This window comes from Salmo salar, chromosome 22 (assembly GCF_965601325.2).
Source record: "Salmo salar chromosome 22, fSalSal1, whole genome shotgun sequence".
Lineage (NCBI taxonomy): Eukaryota > Metazoa > Chordata > Actinopteri > Salmoniformes > Salmonidae > Salmo > Salmo salar.
The window spans coordinates 22178851-22197115 of record NC_138312.1 but is presented as its reverse complement, the minus strand read 5'-3'; the positions used below and the strand labels follow the sequence as shown (position 1 = coordinate 22197115).

The 18265-nt window shown below is 44.6% G+C and overlaps 1 protein-coding gene across 1 annotated transcript in view; it reads left to right on the top strand.

The window, feature by feature from the left end:
• The window catches only part of LOC106583020 (receptor-type tyrosine-protein phosphatase gamma), a 287378-nt gene that overhangs the window by 232192 nt on the left and 36921 nt on the right, over positions 1-18265 (top strand). Inside the window, exons 6-8 of the mRNA XM_014166758.3 lie at positions 3896-3962; positions 11259-11416; positions 14821-15013. Of these exons, the coding sequence (XP_014022233.1) occupies positions 3896-3962; positions 11259-11416; positions 14821-15013 (418 nt within the window). The remainder of the gene's footprint in view (positions 1-3895; positions 3963-11258; positions 11417-14820; positions 15014-18265) is intronic.

The following is an 18265-nucleotide window of genomic DNA, read 5'->3' as shown; positions in this document are numbered from 1 at the left end:
ATTTGGCTAAGGTGTATGTAAACTTCCGAATTCAACTGTATGCAAAGTTTCTTCGGTATGAGTTAGCAAGTTGTCGGTAATTTCCGGTTTATCGTCCCAGCTCTAATAACTGAAGCCATTTATCAATCAAGTGACCCCCTTCACGGAGAGTTCATGTGTGTGGACATCTCTGCCTGTGTTTGCGTGTGTGTACATCGCTGTCAGTGAGTGTGTGTGTGTGTGTCTCAGTCAGCGCGTGTGTATGTGGAGTGTGTGTGTGTGTGTGTGTGTGTGTGTGTGTGTGTGTGTGTGTGTGTGTGTGTGTGTGTGTGTGTGTGTGTGTGTGTGTGTGTGTGTGTGTGTGTGTGTGTGTGTGTGTGTGTGGGTGATTAGATTGTTCTTCTCTAGCTGTAGCACGTATTAATTAAATGATGTCTGTTGCCATACAGAACAAATTGTCCCTATCGGCTCGCGTGAGCTCTCAGGGCAGCGGCTCCCATTGCTTTTACGGCCCACCCTGGCACCTTGATTGAAATAGATTGTGGTAGTAACATCTATCATTACAGTTTTATTGGCTTATTTACAGTCTACATGCTCAGTGATTCACCGTACGCTCATTCAGATACACACGTGTGAGGAGAGCAGACCCAGGCCCAGCATCGCTCTCAGAGGTTTAATACTTACTGGAGCAAGTATTACTATTGTAACAGGAAGTTTACTTCTGATTAACTCAGTCAAGGTGTACAGTACATTAAGGAGAGGCAGTGTCTTTTAGGTGATGGAGGAGTGTTTTGTCTTTCATTTAGGTGACTCCATTCCTCACTGAATCAATTATCTCAATTATAACGCCACAGTGCTGCTTCCAGTTCAGCAGAGTACTTGCAACCTTAATGAGAAATGAGCTCCAGCTTTTAACAGAGAAACAGAATTCATAAAAATGTGCACTTGTTGGTTTTAGCCATTTGTTAAATAGTGAATTGAGGAGGAGGCAAGGCCTGGTACTGTAATAGTGTACTGTTCTATGGTGTTTTGGCCCTCCAGCCAGGGTAGTTGTTGATGATGCAGGACGGCCTAGACACTTTGTCTCTGCTTCCTCTCTCTGTCACCAGTCACCTTGGTTACAGCGGGACATTCTTCAGCATGAAGAATCGACTGCCACCGACGTCACCATACTCAGAAACAAGATGGAGCACTTTTAGTTGATATCGCCGCAAAATATGCTTCTCTTAATTGATCGTAGTTGCCATTTTTACGTGGGAATAGATATAATAAAGGTCCAAAAGCCGTCAGCACACAGCTATTCTTTAGCACTCATGTCATTGAGAAGGGAAATGCATGTGAATCAGGGCTGTTGGATGGATGATAGCAAGATGAGATGTCATGTGGCCTGGTCTTTCTGTCGTGTCTCTATGGTGTCGTTTGCCTGAGTCAGACTGCCTGCATGGGGAGAGAGGGACTGTGCTGTGGTACTGGCCATGTAGGAACAGACACAGCATGTAACCCCATGGAGAAGGTCCCCAGGGGACAGAGTTGCAGGCTATAACAGACAATTATTAATAATGAAACTATAATTCCCATGGTCACGCTCTCCATCTTTCTCTTTCAGCTTCCCTCCCTATCTCTTTTTCTCCTAACCCCCCCCGTCTCTATCTTTGAAGCCATCTTTCTCCCTCTCTCTGTCGTTCTTGGCAGAGGGCTGTCTTAGGTAGGCTGATTTGGCGCATGGCTCTGCTTAAATAAAACCCCAGTGCAGATACAGTCATTCAGAGCTCTCTGTGGTTTGCCATCTGCCAAAAACATGATTTTTTTGAAGAAAAGAGGGGCAGTGGGAGAGAACTCAAAGGATTGTGGTAGATGTATGATGCCTCACACGGTGAGTGCGAACAGAGGAACAGAGGAAGACAGTGGGTGGTTACGACACATCAGAGTGGGAATCAACGGAGTCGGCTGAGACCTGGGGCCTCATTTATCGAAGGTGTGTGCGTACCATGAAAGGCTCTAAACCTTGCGTGCACTATTTTTCCCGCAAACGTTGGTATATATCCATTTTGAACTTGACGGTAAAGTGTGCATATCGTCACGCAAAACTCAGACCATGCGTTCGGACAACTTCTAGTGGTTGATCAATTGTATTCCAAGCAAATATTGTTATTTTGAAGGGAATTATAAAAATGGAATGTTAATAAAAACATTATAGCATACGCCTAATGATAAAACAGATGCATTGGCCGTTGGTGAGGAGTCCACATGGCAGCGTGTGTTTCTTTTACTTCTATTATATTGGCGTAAATCATGATCACATTGCAGGACATGTCTCTGCTTTTGTGACATGACTGGTTTATTCCCGCTACACAACAATTATTAGCCTACCATTTATCCATCACACATTTAATAGCCAAACATGCTCGAAAGTAAATAGACCGGTAGCAAATTTAAAATATTTGACAGTATGGTTAGGCTACAGTATTGCTGTGTGACAGAATCACAACATCATAGCCTATTTAAACTCAGACCCAATACCAAGGCAGGAGATAAAAACTAAATCTATTGATGAACAAAATATTAAACAACAATTCATATTTTCCATAGTAGTGTGCTGTAGAATTGACTTTTAAATTGTTAAAATAGACAATCAAACTTGCAGAATGTTTGACACTCACTATAGGTGACATGTATTTTTGGTTTGAAAAAGACCACTGCAAAAGATTCAAACATTCTGCCCACACCTCTACATAAGTGTGATAAAATTTGCCAATGCGCTTTCTTTTACAAACTGTCATGGCCCTGTTCCAACATCTCCAAATCATACAGCAAATGAGGGTGTTTTTATTACCAATAAAGGTGAATGGAGGGTGTAGGGCTCGCTCACGAGCGCAGAAATATAGTATGGCTCCGATATATCAATGAAAACATGCATATATGTATAAATCCTAAGAATTTGTTGCGAATTTACTCCGAAATGTACGCATGGTTGAAAAATGAAGACCATGGACTTAGTGGGTCACAGAAGAACAAAGGTGTGCCATGGGAGGGTGAGGAAGGAAGGAAGGTAGCAGGGAAGGTTGCACCCTTAACTGTTAGGTTAGTCTCTGATGCTATTTACAATGATGTCCTGCAGGAGGGGTCTTCCTAGTCTCTCCACGTGGGGAGAAAAGGAAAGGACACCACTGAAGTGTGTTGAAGCTCGGTGTGGGGCTTTGTCCCAATACTTAAAGATGGCTTCCTTTCCTTGTCTCCCCCTGCTGAGTGCCAGGAAAAAGATAGCAATCCTGTTTTTAACACTCCTTTCAACCTTTCTGTGAGATGAAATAATGACGTAGGGTAATGATGTGTATTTTTGCATCTTCCTCCATCTCTCAGTAGTGCTAATCACAGTCATTTTCTCCCTACTTTACCTGCTGCTCTGCTGCTCACAGACATGGACTATCTGTCACCCTGTTTCAGCTGTGTTTTAAAAACATATTCTGAGTGCCTGAGTGCGTGCCTGTTTGGCTAGCTGTATGACCTACATAGTTATAGAGTCCATTGACGTCATGTGTATTGCTCCTCCGGCTCAGGTCAAACAGACTTCTGATTGACTCTGATTGTTCTCACCATACGAGATTGTACTCACTCTACAAGAAATTGTCTTTCTCCACCCCTCTCTCTCTCTTTCTCTCTCCTCTCTCTTCCCCCTCCCACTCTCTCTCTCTCTCTTTTTCTTTCATTCTCTCTTTCTCCTTCTCTCTCCTCCCCCTCTCTATCCTCCCTCTCTCCCTCTCGCTCGGCCCTCCCCTCTCTTTCTGTAACTACTGTTTTCTCTCTTTGTTGGGTGAAAGTATCAGAGGGTGTTGAATCAATGTTAGATTTCAATGTTTTAGATATTACCCAGGCTCTAATGTGTGTCTCCTGCTCCTCTCTCCTCTCCTGTTGTCAGGTGGGACTGAAGGACAACCCAGCAGTGGACCCCATTATCCATGGTCTGAGGGGTGTAGTCCACCATGGTGAGTGACACTTCCATCACCCAATCATTCCAGGAGGGACTATGAATTGACCAGTCATTGACCAACATTTGTTTATTGAGGGTAACAACATTATTTTTGCAAGGTTGCATGTAACACCGTAATATCTCATCCCCTTTTCATTCATGTTTCAGTCATTGGGTAGTCAATTATTTTTGCAACTGCCTAATTATATCGAACATACCCCAGGTTGCCCCCAGGAATCCCGACAGACAAAATAAACTATTAGGAATATTAATGTTGGTTCTGCCCACAATTTTTAGCAGATCTGCAAGAGACAATTCACGCCTTGTCTGAATGAGACCAGAGGGATATGGGTGTGTCCCTGGTGTAGTGATTATAGTTGGGTAATTGTTTGAACTCTGATATGAGATAAAGCTGATAAATCTGACAGGAATTGTGTTATAAGGGTGAAGGCTTAAGGCACTCGACAGGCTAAGATAAAGACTGCTCTGATCTTTGATTCACTGAGCTCTCACTGATGTAGAAGGACTGTGTAACTTTGAAATACTGATACATTAAGAATGTCTTACAGACAGAGCCATATCTGTATCGTAAAACAATGCAGAACTATATTGCAAGATGGTGATGATGATGGTAATGACAATAATGATGATGATACAATCTTTGTTGCCACGTTATTTTTAGTGGAACCAGTGAAAGCCATCATCATCAATATCATACTTATCCTCCACCGTCAATTTCACAATGACAGTCACCATGATAGTCCCGTTGTCTTCCTGTCTTTGATGCCATGTGTTATTGCTGAGGGCTCTGGCGGTGTCCTGTGGTGAGAGGGAGGAGATATGATGGGACTAGAGAGGAGGAGAGAGGGAGTGTGACGGGAAACGGGAAATGGGAGGGGACGTGAGGGAGGACAGGAGAGAGGGAGTGTGATGATGGCAGTATAAAGGAGGAGGGACTCTGAAGAAGGACAGGAGAAGGGGAGGAAGTGTGAATAGAGAGAAGAGGAAAGAAGGGAGTGTGCTGGGGAAGACAAAAAGGAGGGAGGGAATGTGACGGGAGAAGAGAGGGAGAAAGAGCTAAGGTTGGGAGAGAGGAGGCAGACTGTGGCGTGCCCAGGGCCAGGCAGCGTGACGGGGGGTGAGATATGCACTGTCTTTATCCGAGACAGATATGACCGTGGGGTCCCCCGCCTCCCTCATCTCCCCCTTTCCTCCCCCGCTGACAGGCCTGTCTCTTGCTGTCTCCCAGTTGTGAATGGAGAGATGTATTTTAAGCTCTGCCGCCCCCAGACGGGGAGGGGACAGGCACGGAGGGAGGGAGGGAGGGAGAGGAGGGAGTAAGAGGGAGGGAGACTCAAGATTTATGGATTTGAATTAAGCATTCTCATGCACACACATACTCACAAACTCACACACAAACTTCCAGCAAACAAATAGCAAAACACATGCTAAATTCTACACAATGATTCCTTCCAACACAGTGTTTCCCCTATATTCAATTAGCAGCGCCACACCTCCACTGCTAAATTGATGGCGCCACTGAAAAACATTAATTATATTATTAGTATTTATTTTTTATTCTTCCGAGACTTTTAAGATCACAGGGACAAGTTACAACAAGTTACATATCTTCCTCAGATTCCCATCAGATCGTTTCAGAAACCTAAAATGGAACTACACTGAACAAAAATAATAATGCAACAATTTCTAAGATTTTACTGAGTTACAGTTCATTAGGCCCTAATCTATGGATTTCATATGACTGGGAATACAAATATGCATCTGTGGGTCACAGATACCTTAAAAAAAGGTAGGGGCGTGGGTCAAAAAATCAGTCAGTATCTGGTGTGACCACCATTTGCCTCATGCAGCGCGACACATCTTCTTCGCATAGAGAAATTAACATTAAATTCTCTGGCAACAGCCCTGGTGGACATTCCTGCGGTCAGCATGCCAATTGTACGCTCCCTCTAAACATGAGACATTTGTGGCTTTGTGTTGGATTAAGGAAGGATCACATAATTCCATCCAGGTCAGTAGGAGGGAACAGCTAATGTATTATACTCTTGAGCATACATTCCATAACTGCAGGTGGCAGTAAATCACCAAATTGGCTTTATACCTGTTCAAACAACACACTCCAGGTGGCAGTATGCACCCTTTCAGTTTGTTTACCAACTCATAGAAGTGGTGGAAGAAAAACATTGACTACTTCAAAGTGGAGATGGCCTCAATAGCACTGCCCAGGCTCACAGATGCCATAATGGGACAGATACAATGTTGCGTCCTCTAGCTATCTCTATGAGCCAACCCTATTAATAGATGAATGTAATGATTGTTAGCTATGAAACAGTAATGTTACGCTAGATCAATTATCTCTGGGGTTAGTATAGAATTGTCTGGTGATGTCATTGAGTTGAAGAGATAAAATGAAACAAAAGAAGAGAACATCATTTCATTTTCAGGCATTTTTGTTAGAATGCCCCAGAAGTGACCTTCTCACAGACCTTCCCCTCCCCCCAACCAACCAACACTTCTCACAGACGTTGCCACCACTGCTGAAATAAATCCTAACACTGCAACACATCCTATCCCGTTCCCTGGGATCCATCCACACGTAGACGCACAAACAAACCCTTGTTTGAAGTGTCAGAGGAAGATTTGTTGTGAGAACGTTGTGAAGCCATCCACTGTTTTCAATGGCTCTGTGTGTTTCCTGTGGCTCAAAGCAAGGCCTTTTAATTGTATTATTAATGTGGCGTCGACGGAGCTCATTCTGCTGGTATTTTAAGCACACGGGCCTGTGGAACAGGAAATCTGTCTGCTCAAGTAATCATCCATTAGGTTACTTAGTCTTAATATTTAATTATACGTCAAGGGCAGGTACAGAATCTAGGCGCAAAGACACGTCCTCAGGACACATATCAGGAGAAACCAAGTGCTTACAGACACAGTTCTGAGTATCTGTGTGTGTGTGCTTGTGTGAGACCATGCATGTGTGTGTGTCTGTGTGTAGTTTACAGCTCAGATATCTCTTGTGCAGGAGATAGATGTTGCGAGTGGATTTAAGCTGGGGCCAGTCAACACATGCATGTAGATTAAATGACACCCAAGGCATTGTCTGGATTTAATCTTAACAGAACGCTGAAAATCCTTTGTTCATTCATTTCCTATTTGAATTAACACGATGGTACAGTGGGTGCCCATCAACACATGCAAATCATAGGCTACATTGGGTGCGTTCTCAGCCCTCTCCTGTACTCCCTGTTCACCCATGACTGCGTGGCCATGTACGCCTCCAACTCAATCATCAAGTTTGCAGACGACTACAGTGGTTGGCTTGATTACCAACAACGACGAGACGGCCTACAGGGAGGAGGTGAGGGCCCTTGGAGTGTGGTGTCAGGAAAATAACCTGTTACTCAACGTCAACAAAACACAGGAGATGATCGTGGACTTCAGGAAACAGCAGAGGGAGCAGCCCCCTATCCACATCGACAGGACCGCAGTGGAGAAGGTGGAAAGTTAAGTTCCTCGGCGTACACATCTCGGACAAACTGAAATGGTCCACCCAGACAGTGTGGTGAAGAAGGTGCAACAGCGCCTCTTCAACCTCAGGAGGCTGAAGAAATTTGGCTTGTCACCTAAAACACTCACAAACTTTTACAGATGCACAATCGAGAGCATCCTGTCGGGCTGTATCACTGCCTGGTATGGTAACTGCTCCGCCCACAACCGCAAGCTCTCCAGAGGGTAGTGCGGTCTGCACAACGCATCACCGGGGGCAAACTACCTGCCCTCCAGGACCTCCAGGACACCTACATGTCACAGGAAGGCCAAAAAGATAATCAAGGACAATAACCACCCGAGCCACTGCCTGTTCACCCCACTATCATCCAGAAGGTGAGGTCAGTACAGGTGCATCAAAGCTGGGACTGAGAGACTGAAAAACAGCTTCTATCTCCAGGCCATCAGACATCAGCCATCACTAACATAGAGTGGCTGCTGCCAACATACAGACTCAAATCTCTGGCCACTTTAATAAATGTAATAATGGATGTAATAAAGTTATCACTAGTCACTTTAAATAACGCCACTTAATAATGTTTTCATATCCTACATTACTCATCTCATATGTATACAGTGAGGGAAAAAAGTATTTGATCCCCTGCTGATTTTGTACGTTTGCCCACTGACAAAGAAATGATCAGTCTATCATTTTAATGGTAGGTTTATTTGAACAGTGAGAGACAGAATAACAACAACAAAATCCAGAAAAAAACGCATGTCAAAAAATTTTGAAATTGATTTGCATTTTAATGAGGGAAATAAGTATTTGACCCCTCTGCAAAACATGACTTAGTACTTGGTGGCAAAACCCTTGTTGGCAATCACAGAGGTCAGACGTTTCTTGTAGTTGGCCACCAGGTTTGCACACATCTCAGGAGGGATTTTGTCCCACTCCTCTTTGCAGATCTTCTCCAAGTCATTAAGGTTTCGAGGCTGACGTTTGGCAACTCGAACCTTCAGCTCCCTCCACAGATTTTCTATGGGATTAAGGTCTGGAGACTGGCTAGGCCACTCCAGGACCTTAATGTGCTTCTTCTTGAGCCACTCCTTTGTTGCCTTGGCCGTGTGTTTTGGGTCATTGTCATGCTGGAATACCCATCCACGACCCATTTTCAATGCCCTGGCTGAGGGAAGGAGGTTCTCACCCAAGATTTGATGGTACATGGCCCCGTCCATTGTCCCTTTGATGCGGTGAAGTTGTCCTGTCCCCTTAGCAGAAAAACACCCCCAAAGCATAATGTTTCCACCTCCATGTTTGACGGTGGGGGTGGTGTTCTTGGGGTCATAGGCAGCATTCCTCCTCCAAACACGGTGAGTTGAGTTGATGCCAAAGAGCTCCATTTTGGTCTCATCTGACCACAACACTTTCACCCAGTTGTCCTCTGAATCATTCAGATGTTCATTGGCAAACTTCAGACGGGCATGTCTATGTGGTTTCTTGAGCAGGGGGACCTTGCGGGCGCTGCAGGATTTCAGTCCTTCACAGCGTAATGTGTTACCAATTGTTTTCTTGGTGACTATGGTCCCAGCTGCCTTGAGATCATTGACAAGATCATCCCGTGTAGTTCTGGGCTGATTCCTCACTGTTCTCATGATCATTGCAACTCCACGAGGTGAGGTCTTGCATGGAGCCCCAGGCCGAGGGAGATTGACAGTTCTTTTGTGTTTCTTCCATTTGCGAATAATCGCACCAACTGTTGTCACCTTCTCACCAAGCTGCTTGGTGATGGTGTTGTAGCCCATTCCAGACTTGTGTAGGTCTAAAATCTTGTCCCTGACATCCTTGGAGAGCTCTTTGGTCTTGGCCATGGTGGAGAGTTTGGAATCTGATTGATTGATTGCTTCTGTGGACAGGTGTCTTTTATACAGGTAACAAACTGAGATTAGGAGCACTCCCTTTAAGAGTGTGGTCCTAATCTCAGCTCGTTACCTGTATAAAAGACACCTGGGAGCCAGAAATCTTTCTGGTTAAGAGGGGGTCAAATATTTATTTCCCTCATTAAAATGCAAATCAATTTATAATATTTTTGACATGCGTTTTTCTGGATTTTTTTGTTGTTATTCTGTCTCTCACTGTTCAAATAAACATACCATTAAAATTATAGACTGATCATTTCTTTGTCAGTGGGCAAACGTACAAAATCAGCAGGGGATCAAATACCTTTTTCCCTCACTGTATACTGTATTCTATACCATCTACTGCATCTTGCCTATGCCGCACGGCCATCGCTCATCCATATATTTATATGTACATATTCATCCCTTTACATTTTTGTGTATAAGGTAGTCGTAAATTTGTTAGATTACTTGTTAGATATTACTGCACTGTTGGAACTAAAAGCACAAGCATTTCGCTATACTCGCATTAACATCTACTAACCATGTGTATGTGACCAATAATATTTGATTTGATTTGAGATATGCAGTAAGCCACAGACTTTTTTTCTGTCTGAAGACGTGGGGATTTTAGCTGTGAAAAGGTACTGGGGCATAATATGAAGATTTAGGAGTGATTCAAGTATCTACTAATAAGTCCCAGCTGTATGATACAGTGGTGTCTTAATGCTGGATATGAAGGAGATAAAGGAGAGGGGGGCTGATGAGGTGACATACTGTACTTCCTTAACCCTGTACGTCATTGTATTCTCTTGCATGTACTGTATGTACAGTAGATGTACCTTGTCCAGTGTTAGCTCAGTGTCAGACAGTGTTTGCTCAGTGAAGCGTTCTTTCTCAGTGGTCTCCTGTGACAGTGCTGAAATGAACTCCCCGCTCCTCACTGGCATTACAAGTCCATTAATTCAGCGTCTCACAGTGGCTTTGAAGTCTCCACTGACTCGGCACTCTCCAACCCTGATTGGAAATGAATTTATAAAGGCTGAAATAGCTTACTGTACAGTAGACTACAGTACAGCATTGAACCTAGCTAGTGGTACAGCTGTGGTAGAAGCAGTAGTATAGTGCCTTCCCTGCTACTGTGCCTGCTTCTATCTGTCCTCTATTCTCCAGCAGTGGCTTTAATCCCCCAGCTCTCCCATTCACGTCCAATCTGATGCGGCTCCGTGGTGCATTGCTAGCACGCTAAGCCCCTTTTTCACCCCTGCTCAATAGGATTCCCAGTTTAGTTATGTATTGAAAATGTGGGCCAGGAGGATTCATACAGCCATTTTGTTTTGTTTCCTCGTCACATCTTTGGAGGTTATTTACATTGTTAAATCTATTTTAGAGGGGTTGGGGGTAGACTCCTCATTGTTGGTCATGAAAAGTTATGGCACAAGAGGTTTGCCTTCTCTCTTTATCTCTATCCTGGGCAAAGTGTGAATGCCATTGTTGTCTTTGACTGGTAAGCATTGCCATCACAAAAGGATTTTGGAAGGAAATGGGCGGTTTTGTCCTCAGTGGGATTGATCAGCTATAAGAGGGGTATTTGTGTCAAGCTTGAGTTGTCCATTGGGTTCTGATATAGCCTTGGACACTGGGGCCAGATCCAGTGGTTACACACAGCAGCTCTGACTCAGGCCTGGTTGAATAATCCTTATGGCAGCCAAACTAGGCGACTTACATCAGTACTAGAGGGTTATACCTAAATCCCCATGACCCTGTCTATTCCAATCAAAAATGATATTTTCTCATTCCCAAGCATCGTAGTATAGAGATATACTACATGTTTATAGTGGCTGTATGTGATGTGACTGAATGGTCAATACTGATTCCTTGTGTCACTGTGCTTGTTCTCCCCCAGAGAAAGAAACCTTCCTGGAGCCCTTTGTTCTGAGGGATCTGTTGCCGTCATCGTTGGGGAGTTACTATCGCTACACAGGCTCTCTCACCACCCCACCCTGCAGCAAGGTGGTAGAGTGGATCGTCTTCAATAGACCTGTGTTCCTCTCCTACAAACAGGTGAGTCACTTTATCTCTCTCTCTCTCTCACTCACTCACTCACTCACTCACTCACTCACTCACTCACTCACTCACTCACTCACTCACTCACTCACTCACTCACTCACTCACACTCACACACACACTCACACTCACACACACACACTGACTTCTTTCCTTTGACTAATGGCCTCCTTCTTCCAGGAGCTGTAATTTCCTCACATACCTAATGTGTGATGTTTGTATCTGGGACTGGGTTGAGACAAACATGGCTAGTAATGTGAGGGTGCAGTTTCTGGCCTCGCTGGGTCCTTCTCTCCTCCCCAACAGTCCAGGGAACATTTGTCAAACTTACATTCTAATGAGGCTAAATGAGTTTACTTAAGAGTGCGGCTGGAAGAAGCCAAATGTGGAACAAGTATTGGCTTTATCTAAGGGGACACAGCAGGAGAGGAAGAGAGAAAGAGAGAGAAATAGAGATTGGGAGAAAGAAGAGAGGAGAGAAAAAGGGCGAGAGATGGAGAGGTAAAGAGAGAAAGAAGGAGAGGAAGAGGAGGAAAAGGACTGTGAGAGAGGGAATGTGTGGGCTGTGGTGTTGAGGGGTGGTCGAGCGTTGCCCCCTGTGAGCGTGCTCGGTGGCAGACCGTGTTTATCTGCCAAAGCTTAGTCAAGGACCAGACAGCTCAAAAGCTGTGGAGGAGAGGCGCTGGCTCTGGGCCCACACAGAGATAGGTCACTCATACATAAAGCTTTATACCACTTGAATACCACTAGCTCACCGCTAGTCAGCTTCATATTCCCCTTACATACTGTCTGGCTAAATCACATTCTGGCTGCTACATAGAGCTTACCCTACTGCTGAATGCAAAATGGCACACTGGTACATAGGTCTATGCACCCTTAATAGCTAGCAGAAAGGTGTGTGGTCACAGCAGCTGCATGCACAGTACGGCTAGCAATAAGACTATCACATACACTTAAAACCTGTATAAAACCAGCATTACATTCACTGTCTGCATACAGCTCGAAAAAACTGTTCTTCACACACACAGCCAGAAGAAGATAGGCATACCTTCGCTATTATAACCTACTGTAAAATGAACAAAGTTTCTAATGGGGTACATTACCATATTCTGTAGTAGGATCATTTAAAGATGTTATTTTACTCTTGAATACAATGATAAATGGCAGACAAGTTTTACAATAGCGTGTTTATGGGAGCTCAAGGTGAATGGTGCTTCTTCACCAGAAGACAGCAGGTGTCTCATAGCAGAGTAGAGGGGATTTGTCTGTTGTCATCCTCTGAATTAGAAGAGAGCAGAGAGGCAGAGTAGAGAAGATGAAAAGCAGCATGGAGGAACTCTGAGCCTGACCTTTCGGATTATTTGATTTTGCCTGAGATCCAGTCAACAATGAATAATGTTCTGGGATATATATGGAATATACAATGGGGGTTTTCACAGCACCTCTACAGAGCTTCCTGGTATAAGAAGTATTTTTGTAGACTCTCCTGAGAGGCGGAGACCTAGCTAGCTACCCTGATCGACACATGAGAGGTGATGGAAAATCAGGGAGATGTTTGAGTCGTGTTGATGAACAGGACAGGGACTTACAGGGGCTCTATCCATCCAGGCAGCATGTCCTTCCTTCCTGTCACTTTGATCCTTTATCATTACCGTTCCTATCCTTTATCCTCCGGATGTTTACCCCTGACCATTAGTCAATCTTTTTTATTTGATTTAACTCGACTTTGAAGTCTATTGTTACCACCTTCCCTGTCCTGAGGTTTGAAGAAAACATCATTGGCCAAGATGAAAGAACATGGAAAGAAGACACAGTGCACTCCCTCTCCCCTGTCTGTCTATGTCTTCATCTCTCTCCCTCCCTCTCTCTCTCACCCTTCCTCTCTCTCTCCCTCCATCTCAGTCTTTTGTTCTTGATCAGTGGTGGAAGTAGGTCATTGGGAGTGACAGATGTAGCTTAAGGGTGGCTTTTAAAGCAGATCGATGCTCAGCTATTCCATAGCGACAGCTCCGCCTAAAATGCTTCCACTTGTAACATCTGGACTGTGTGAGTGTGTGCCACGCCAGGCCACTTAACCCTCTGCTCTCCCCATCACAGATGCCTTCCTCACTAGTCACAGAAGTGTGTGTGTGTTTGCGTGAGTGTGTGCGGCGTCACTCCTGGAAGGATTAGTCTCCAATCGCACTGTGATTTCCACACAAAGACAGAAATCCTCTGGCAGGCCTGGAAGAGATTTCAACCCGAATAAGCTGCTTTTTCAGGAGGGTGTTGCCATATTAGGGATTAGCAGATTCTAGTCTGATTAAGAGATTTGGTGGAGAGCAGCGTATTGCTTCGACACGGCCTGGCTTGAGCCTGTGCTGTCTGTGCCAGGGCTGGAGGCTACTGATGTTTAGCAGATCAGCCATGATGGCCAATGCAGCCTATAGAAGGGCTCAGCCTAAGGGACATCACATGTGGCCTGTTAAAGAATGGAAGATACGTTACTATTCTGCTGGAATACATCTTCCCTACAGTGTCAGATGAGAGAAATCTGTGGTGCACACACACACACACCCACACACACCCTCCACAGCCACTGTAGGGGGTAGTCATTGAGCTGAGTATTCCCCAGGTCTCCAGTCTCAGTCTGCTTAGTAAACACACACAGAGCCGAGCAGACAGGGAAGTGTTCCAACCCTCTCTCTGTAACCATACCGACTGCTTGTTTATCCCACAACCTCACTCCCACTCCCTGACCAAATCACACACTGAGGAAATGAGACCTTCCCTCCCTACATCTCTCTTTCTCTATCCGCTTTTTTTCCGCTCTAAATCGACTGTGTGTTTTTCACATGATCAGTCTCAGCTCATGTTGTTTCTGTAGCCGTTAGCGTGTCATCATGATGTTGACGGACAGACTTTGCGCTCATCATCTTAAGCAGCTCTGAAACCGCTCGGCAGATTATTCAGATTATTTCCTGGGTCCCTGCTCCTGGTCAGATAGTGGTTCTTCTGTGGTGGTGGTGGTTCTTCTCTGGGCTGTGGAGAGGAGAGGAGGGGGACAGCTGTTCATGTTTTTCTGTTTGCTTCATGAACGCTATTCCCCTGATTAGGCTGGGCTAGCTTGGCCCTTCACGCCTCTTAGACTCTCAGCTAGGAACAAGATTACAGCATTACACATGTATGGGCAAAGGAAAATAGGATCTCACTGGGCATTGTCTGCTTGAAAGATGCCATGAACAAAACAAATCAGCTCATGAATCCAATTTTCCACCTCACATGATGTCAGAGGTTTCAATATCCTCAACATGTATTATGGTCATTTCTCTCCTCCTTAATAAGGTGTGTGTTTTTCTGTCTTCATCTCTCTATCTCTATCTCTCTCTTTCTCTACCTCTCTCTTTCTATATCTCTTTTAGCTGGAGGCGTTCTACTCCATCTTCACCACAGAGCAGCAGGACCATGTGAAGTCTGTGGAATACCTGAGGAGCAACTTCCGGCCAATCCAGAGTCTTGACAACCGTGACGTCTTCAAGTCCGCAGTCAGAGATGCCTGGCTACCTGACCTGACGGACAGCCTGGGCAACCCGTACGGAACAGAGGCATCCAAAGGTAAGGCAAGACCACACACATGATTTGATACTGCGCATCCTGGTTACAGTCCAATCCACATGCTTCTTATTCAAAGTAACACCAAGGTGAATAGCATAAAAGTGTTTATTTTTAGACATTTAAGGAGCCTTTTGAGTAAAATTGTATTCAAAGATTGGAGCACATTGTTGCTTTCCAATGAATGCTTGGTCATACCAAAATGTCAATGCCTCAGAATCCCTGAGGTACAATCCAACATATCCTGACTCTGCCATTCTGGAATTTTCTCTGTTGGTTTGGGACAAACGAGGAGTGTTTCTCCCCTACCATACGGTACTGGGAGGCCCACGAGTGGCCAGTCTTTTACTGGCTCATTACTGGTTCCAGTACAACATGTCTCCCTACACAGCACGGAGTGTGGTTACACACTTTCACGTCTCCTGCGACCCTCTCACACAGTCAGCTAGCATCTGTCCGAACTGCATGACCACACCATTCTGGCTGCTTGCCGTCCCCATCGTTTAGTTTTAATGTCAATATAGAAAATGAAGACACACACATACATTCCCCCAACACACACACAAACACTGTACATGCACCTACACACATTACTGTAATGTACACAGGCAATAAGAAGTGTGTCCTTGAAAGCTGCTGTTGTGCACATTTTCTGGGGGCGCATCCGTCAGGCTGAGGGGAGAAATGAACAGAACAGGAGAGGAGAAGAGAGGAGGGGAGCAGAGTGAAGACAGGCAGAATAACGGTGGGCCTGTAGAGGGACCTGCCATATGCCACCTATTCACTCTACTCCTCTGCCCCTGCTGCATTACACACAATGTGTGTGTGTGTGTGTGTGTGTGTGTGTGTGTGTGTGTGTGTGTGTGTGTGTGTGTGTGTGTGTGTGTGTGTGTGTGTGTGTGTGTGTGTGTGTGTGTGTGTGTGTGTGTGTGCGTGCATGCGTGTGTGCATGCATGCGTGCGTGCGTGCATATATGCGTGTACTTCAGTGCTTCCAAAACTGTACGACACAAGGAAAGCACAATCACAATGTGCTAGCATCATGTTTCCTCAAGGAGCCCAATAGAAAGGGAACGTTCCAATCCAGCACTCTTCCTCATAGCTCATTGTGTGTCACAACTGACAAATGACACAATTCCATCAAATCAAGACTGCAGACTTTCTCTACCTCCAGCTCAATGTGTTGCCAGACCCGTGTGCCTCTCACCTCTGTGAAAGCGATCAGCCTGAAAATGAATTGTGCTGTATGTTTTTAAGTGCAGTTGTGTGTGTGTGTGTGTGTGTGTGTGTGTGTGTGTGTGTGTGTGTGTGTGTTTGTGTGTGTGTGTGTGTGTGTGTGTGTGTGTGTGTGTGTGTGTGTGTGTGTGTGTGTGTGTGTGTGTGTGTGTGTGTGTGTGTGTGTGTGTGCGTGTGTGTGTACATGTGTGTGTGTGTGTGCGTCCTTTGCTCCATCCCCTCTGCCCTTGAAGCACAAAGGGGAATGGTATGAAACAGTGCCTTGCAAATCAAATCAAATGTATTTATAAAGCCCTTCTTACATCAGCTGATATCTCACAGTGCTGTACAGGAACCCAGCCTAAAACCCCAAACAGCAAGCAATGCAGGTGTAGAAGCACGGTGGCTAGGAAAAACTCCCTAGAAAGGCCAGAACCTAGGAAGAAACCTAGAGAGGAACCAGGCTATGAGGGGTGGCCAGTCCTCTTCTGGCTGTGCCGGGTGGAGATTATAACAGAACATGGCCTAGATGTTCAAATGTTCATAGATGACCAGCAGGGTCAAATAATAATAATCACAGTGGTTGTAGAGGGTGCAACAGGTCAGCACCTCAGGAGTAAATGTCAGTTGGCTTTTCAAAACTATTCCTTGCAAAAGTATTCATCCCCCTTGGCGTTTTCGTATTTTGTTGTATTACAACCTGTAATTGAAATTGATTTTTATTTGGATTTTATGTAATGGACATACACCAAATAGTCCAAATTGGTGAAGTGAAATGAAAAAAATTACTTGTTTCAAATAAAAAATTAATTTAAAAAAATGGAAAAGTGGTGAGTGCATATGTATTCACCCTCTTTGCTATGAAGCCCCTAAATAAGATCTGGTGCAACCAATTACCTTCAGAAGTCACATAATTAGTTAAATAAAGTCCACCTGTGTGCAATCTAAGTGTCACATGATCTGTCACATGATCTCATTATATATACACTTGAAGTTGGAAGTTTACATACACCTTAGCCAAATACATTTAAAGTCAGTTTTTTACAATTCCTGACATTTAAGTAAAAATTCCCTGTCTTAGGTCAGTTAGGATCACCACTTTATTTCAAGAATGTGAAATGTCAGAATAATAGTAGAGAGAATGATTTAATTAAGCTTTTATTTCTTTCATCACATTCCCAGTAGGTCAGAAGTTTACATACACTCAATTAGTATTTGGTAGCATTGCTTTCAAATTGTTTTGACTTGGGTCAAACATTTTGGGTAGCCTTCCACAAGCTTCCCACAATAACTTGGGTGAATTTTGGCCCATTCCTCCTGACAGAGCTGGTGTAACTGAATCAGGTTTGTAGGCCTCCTTGCTCGCACACCCCTTTTCAGTTCTGCCCACAAATTTTCTATAGGATTGAGGTCAGGGCTTTGTGATGGCCACTCTAATACCTTGACCTTGTTGTCCTTAAGCCATTTTGCCTCAACTTCGGAAGTATGCTTGAGGTCATTGTCCATTTGGAAGACCCATTTGCGACCAAGCTTTAACTTCCTGACTGATGTCTTGAGATGTTGCTTCAATATACCCACATAATTGTACTTCCTCATCATGCCATCTATTTTGTGAAGTGCACCAGTCCCTCCTGCAGCAAAGCACCCCCACACCATGATGCTGCCACCCCCGTGCTTCACGGTTGGGATGGTGTTCTTCGGCTTGCAAGCCTCCCCCTTTTTCCTCCAAACATAACAATGGTCATTATGGCCAAACAGTTCTATTTTTGTTTCATCAGACCAGAGGACATTTCTCCAAAAAGTACGGTCTTTGTCCCATGTGCAGTTGCAAACCGTAGTCTGGCTTTTTTATGGCAGTTTTGTAGCAGTGGCTTCTTCCTTGCTGAGCGGCCTTTCAGGTTATGTCGATATAGGACTCCTTTTACTGTGGATATAGATACTTTTGTACCTGTTTCCGCCAGCATTTTCACAAGGTCCTTTGCTGTTGTTCTGTGATTGATTTGCACTTTTCAAGCGTCTCCTTCCTGAGCGGTATGACAGC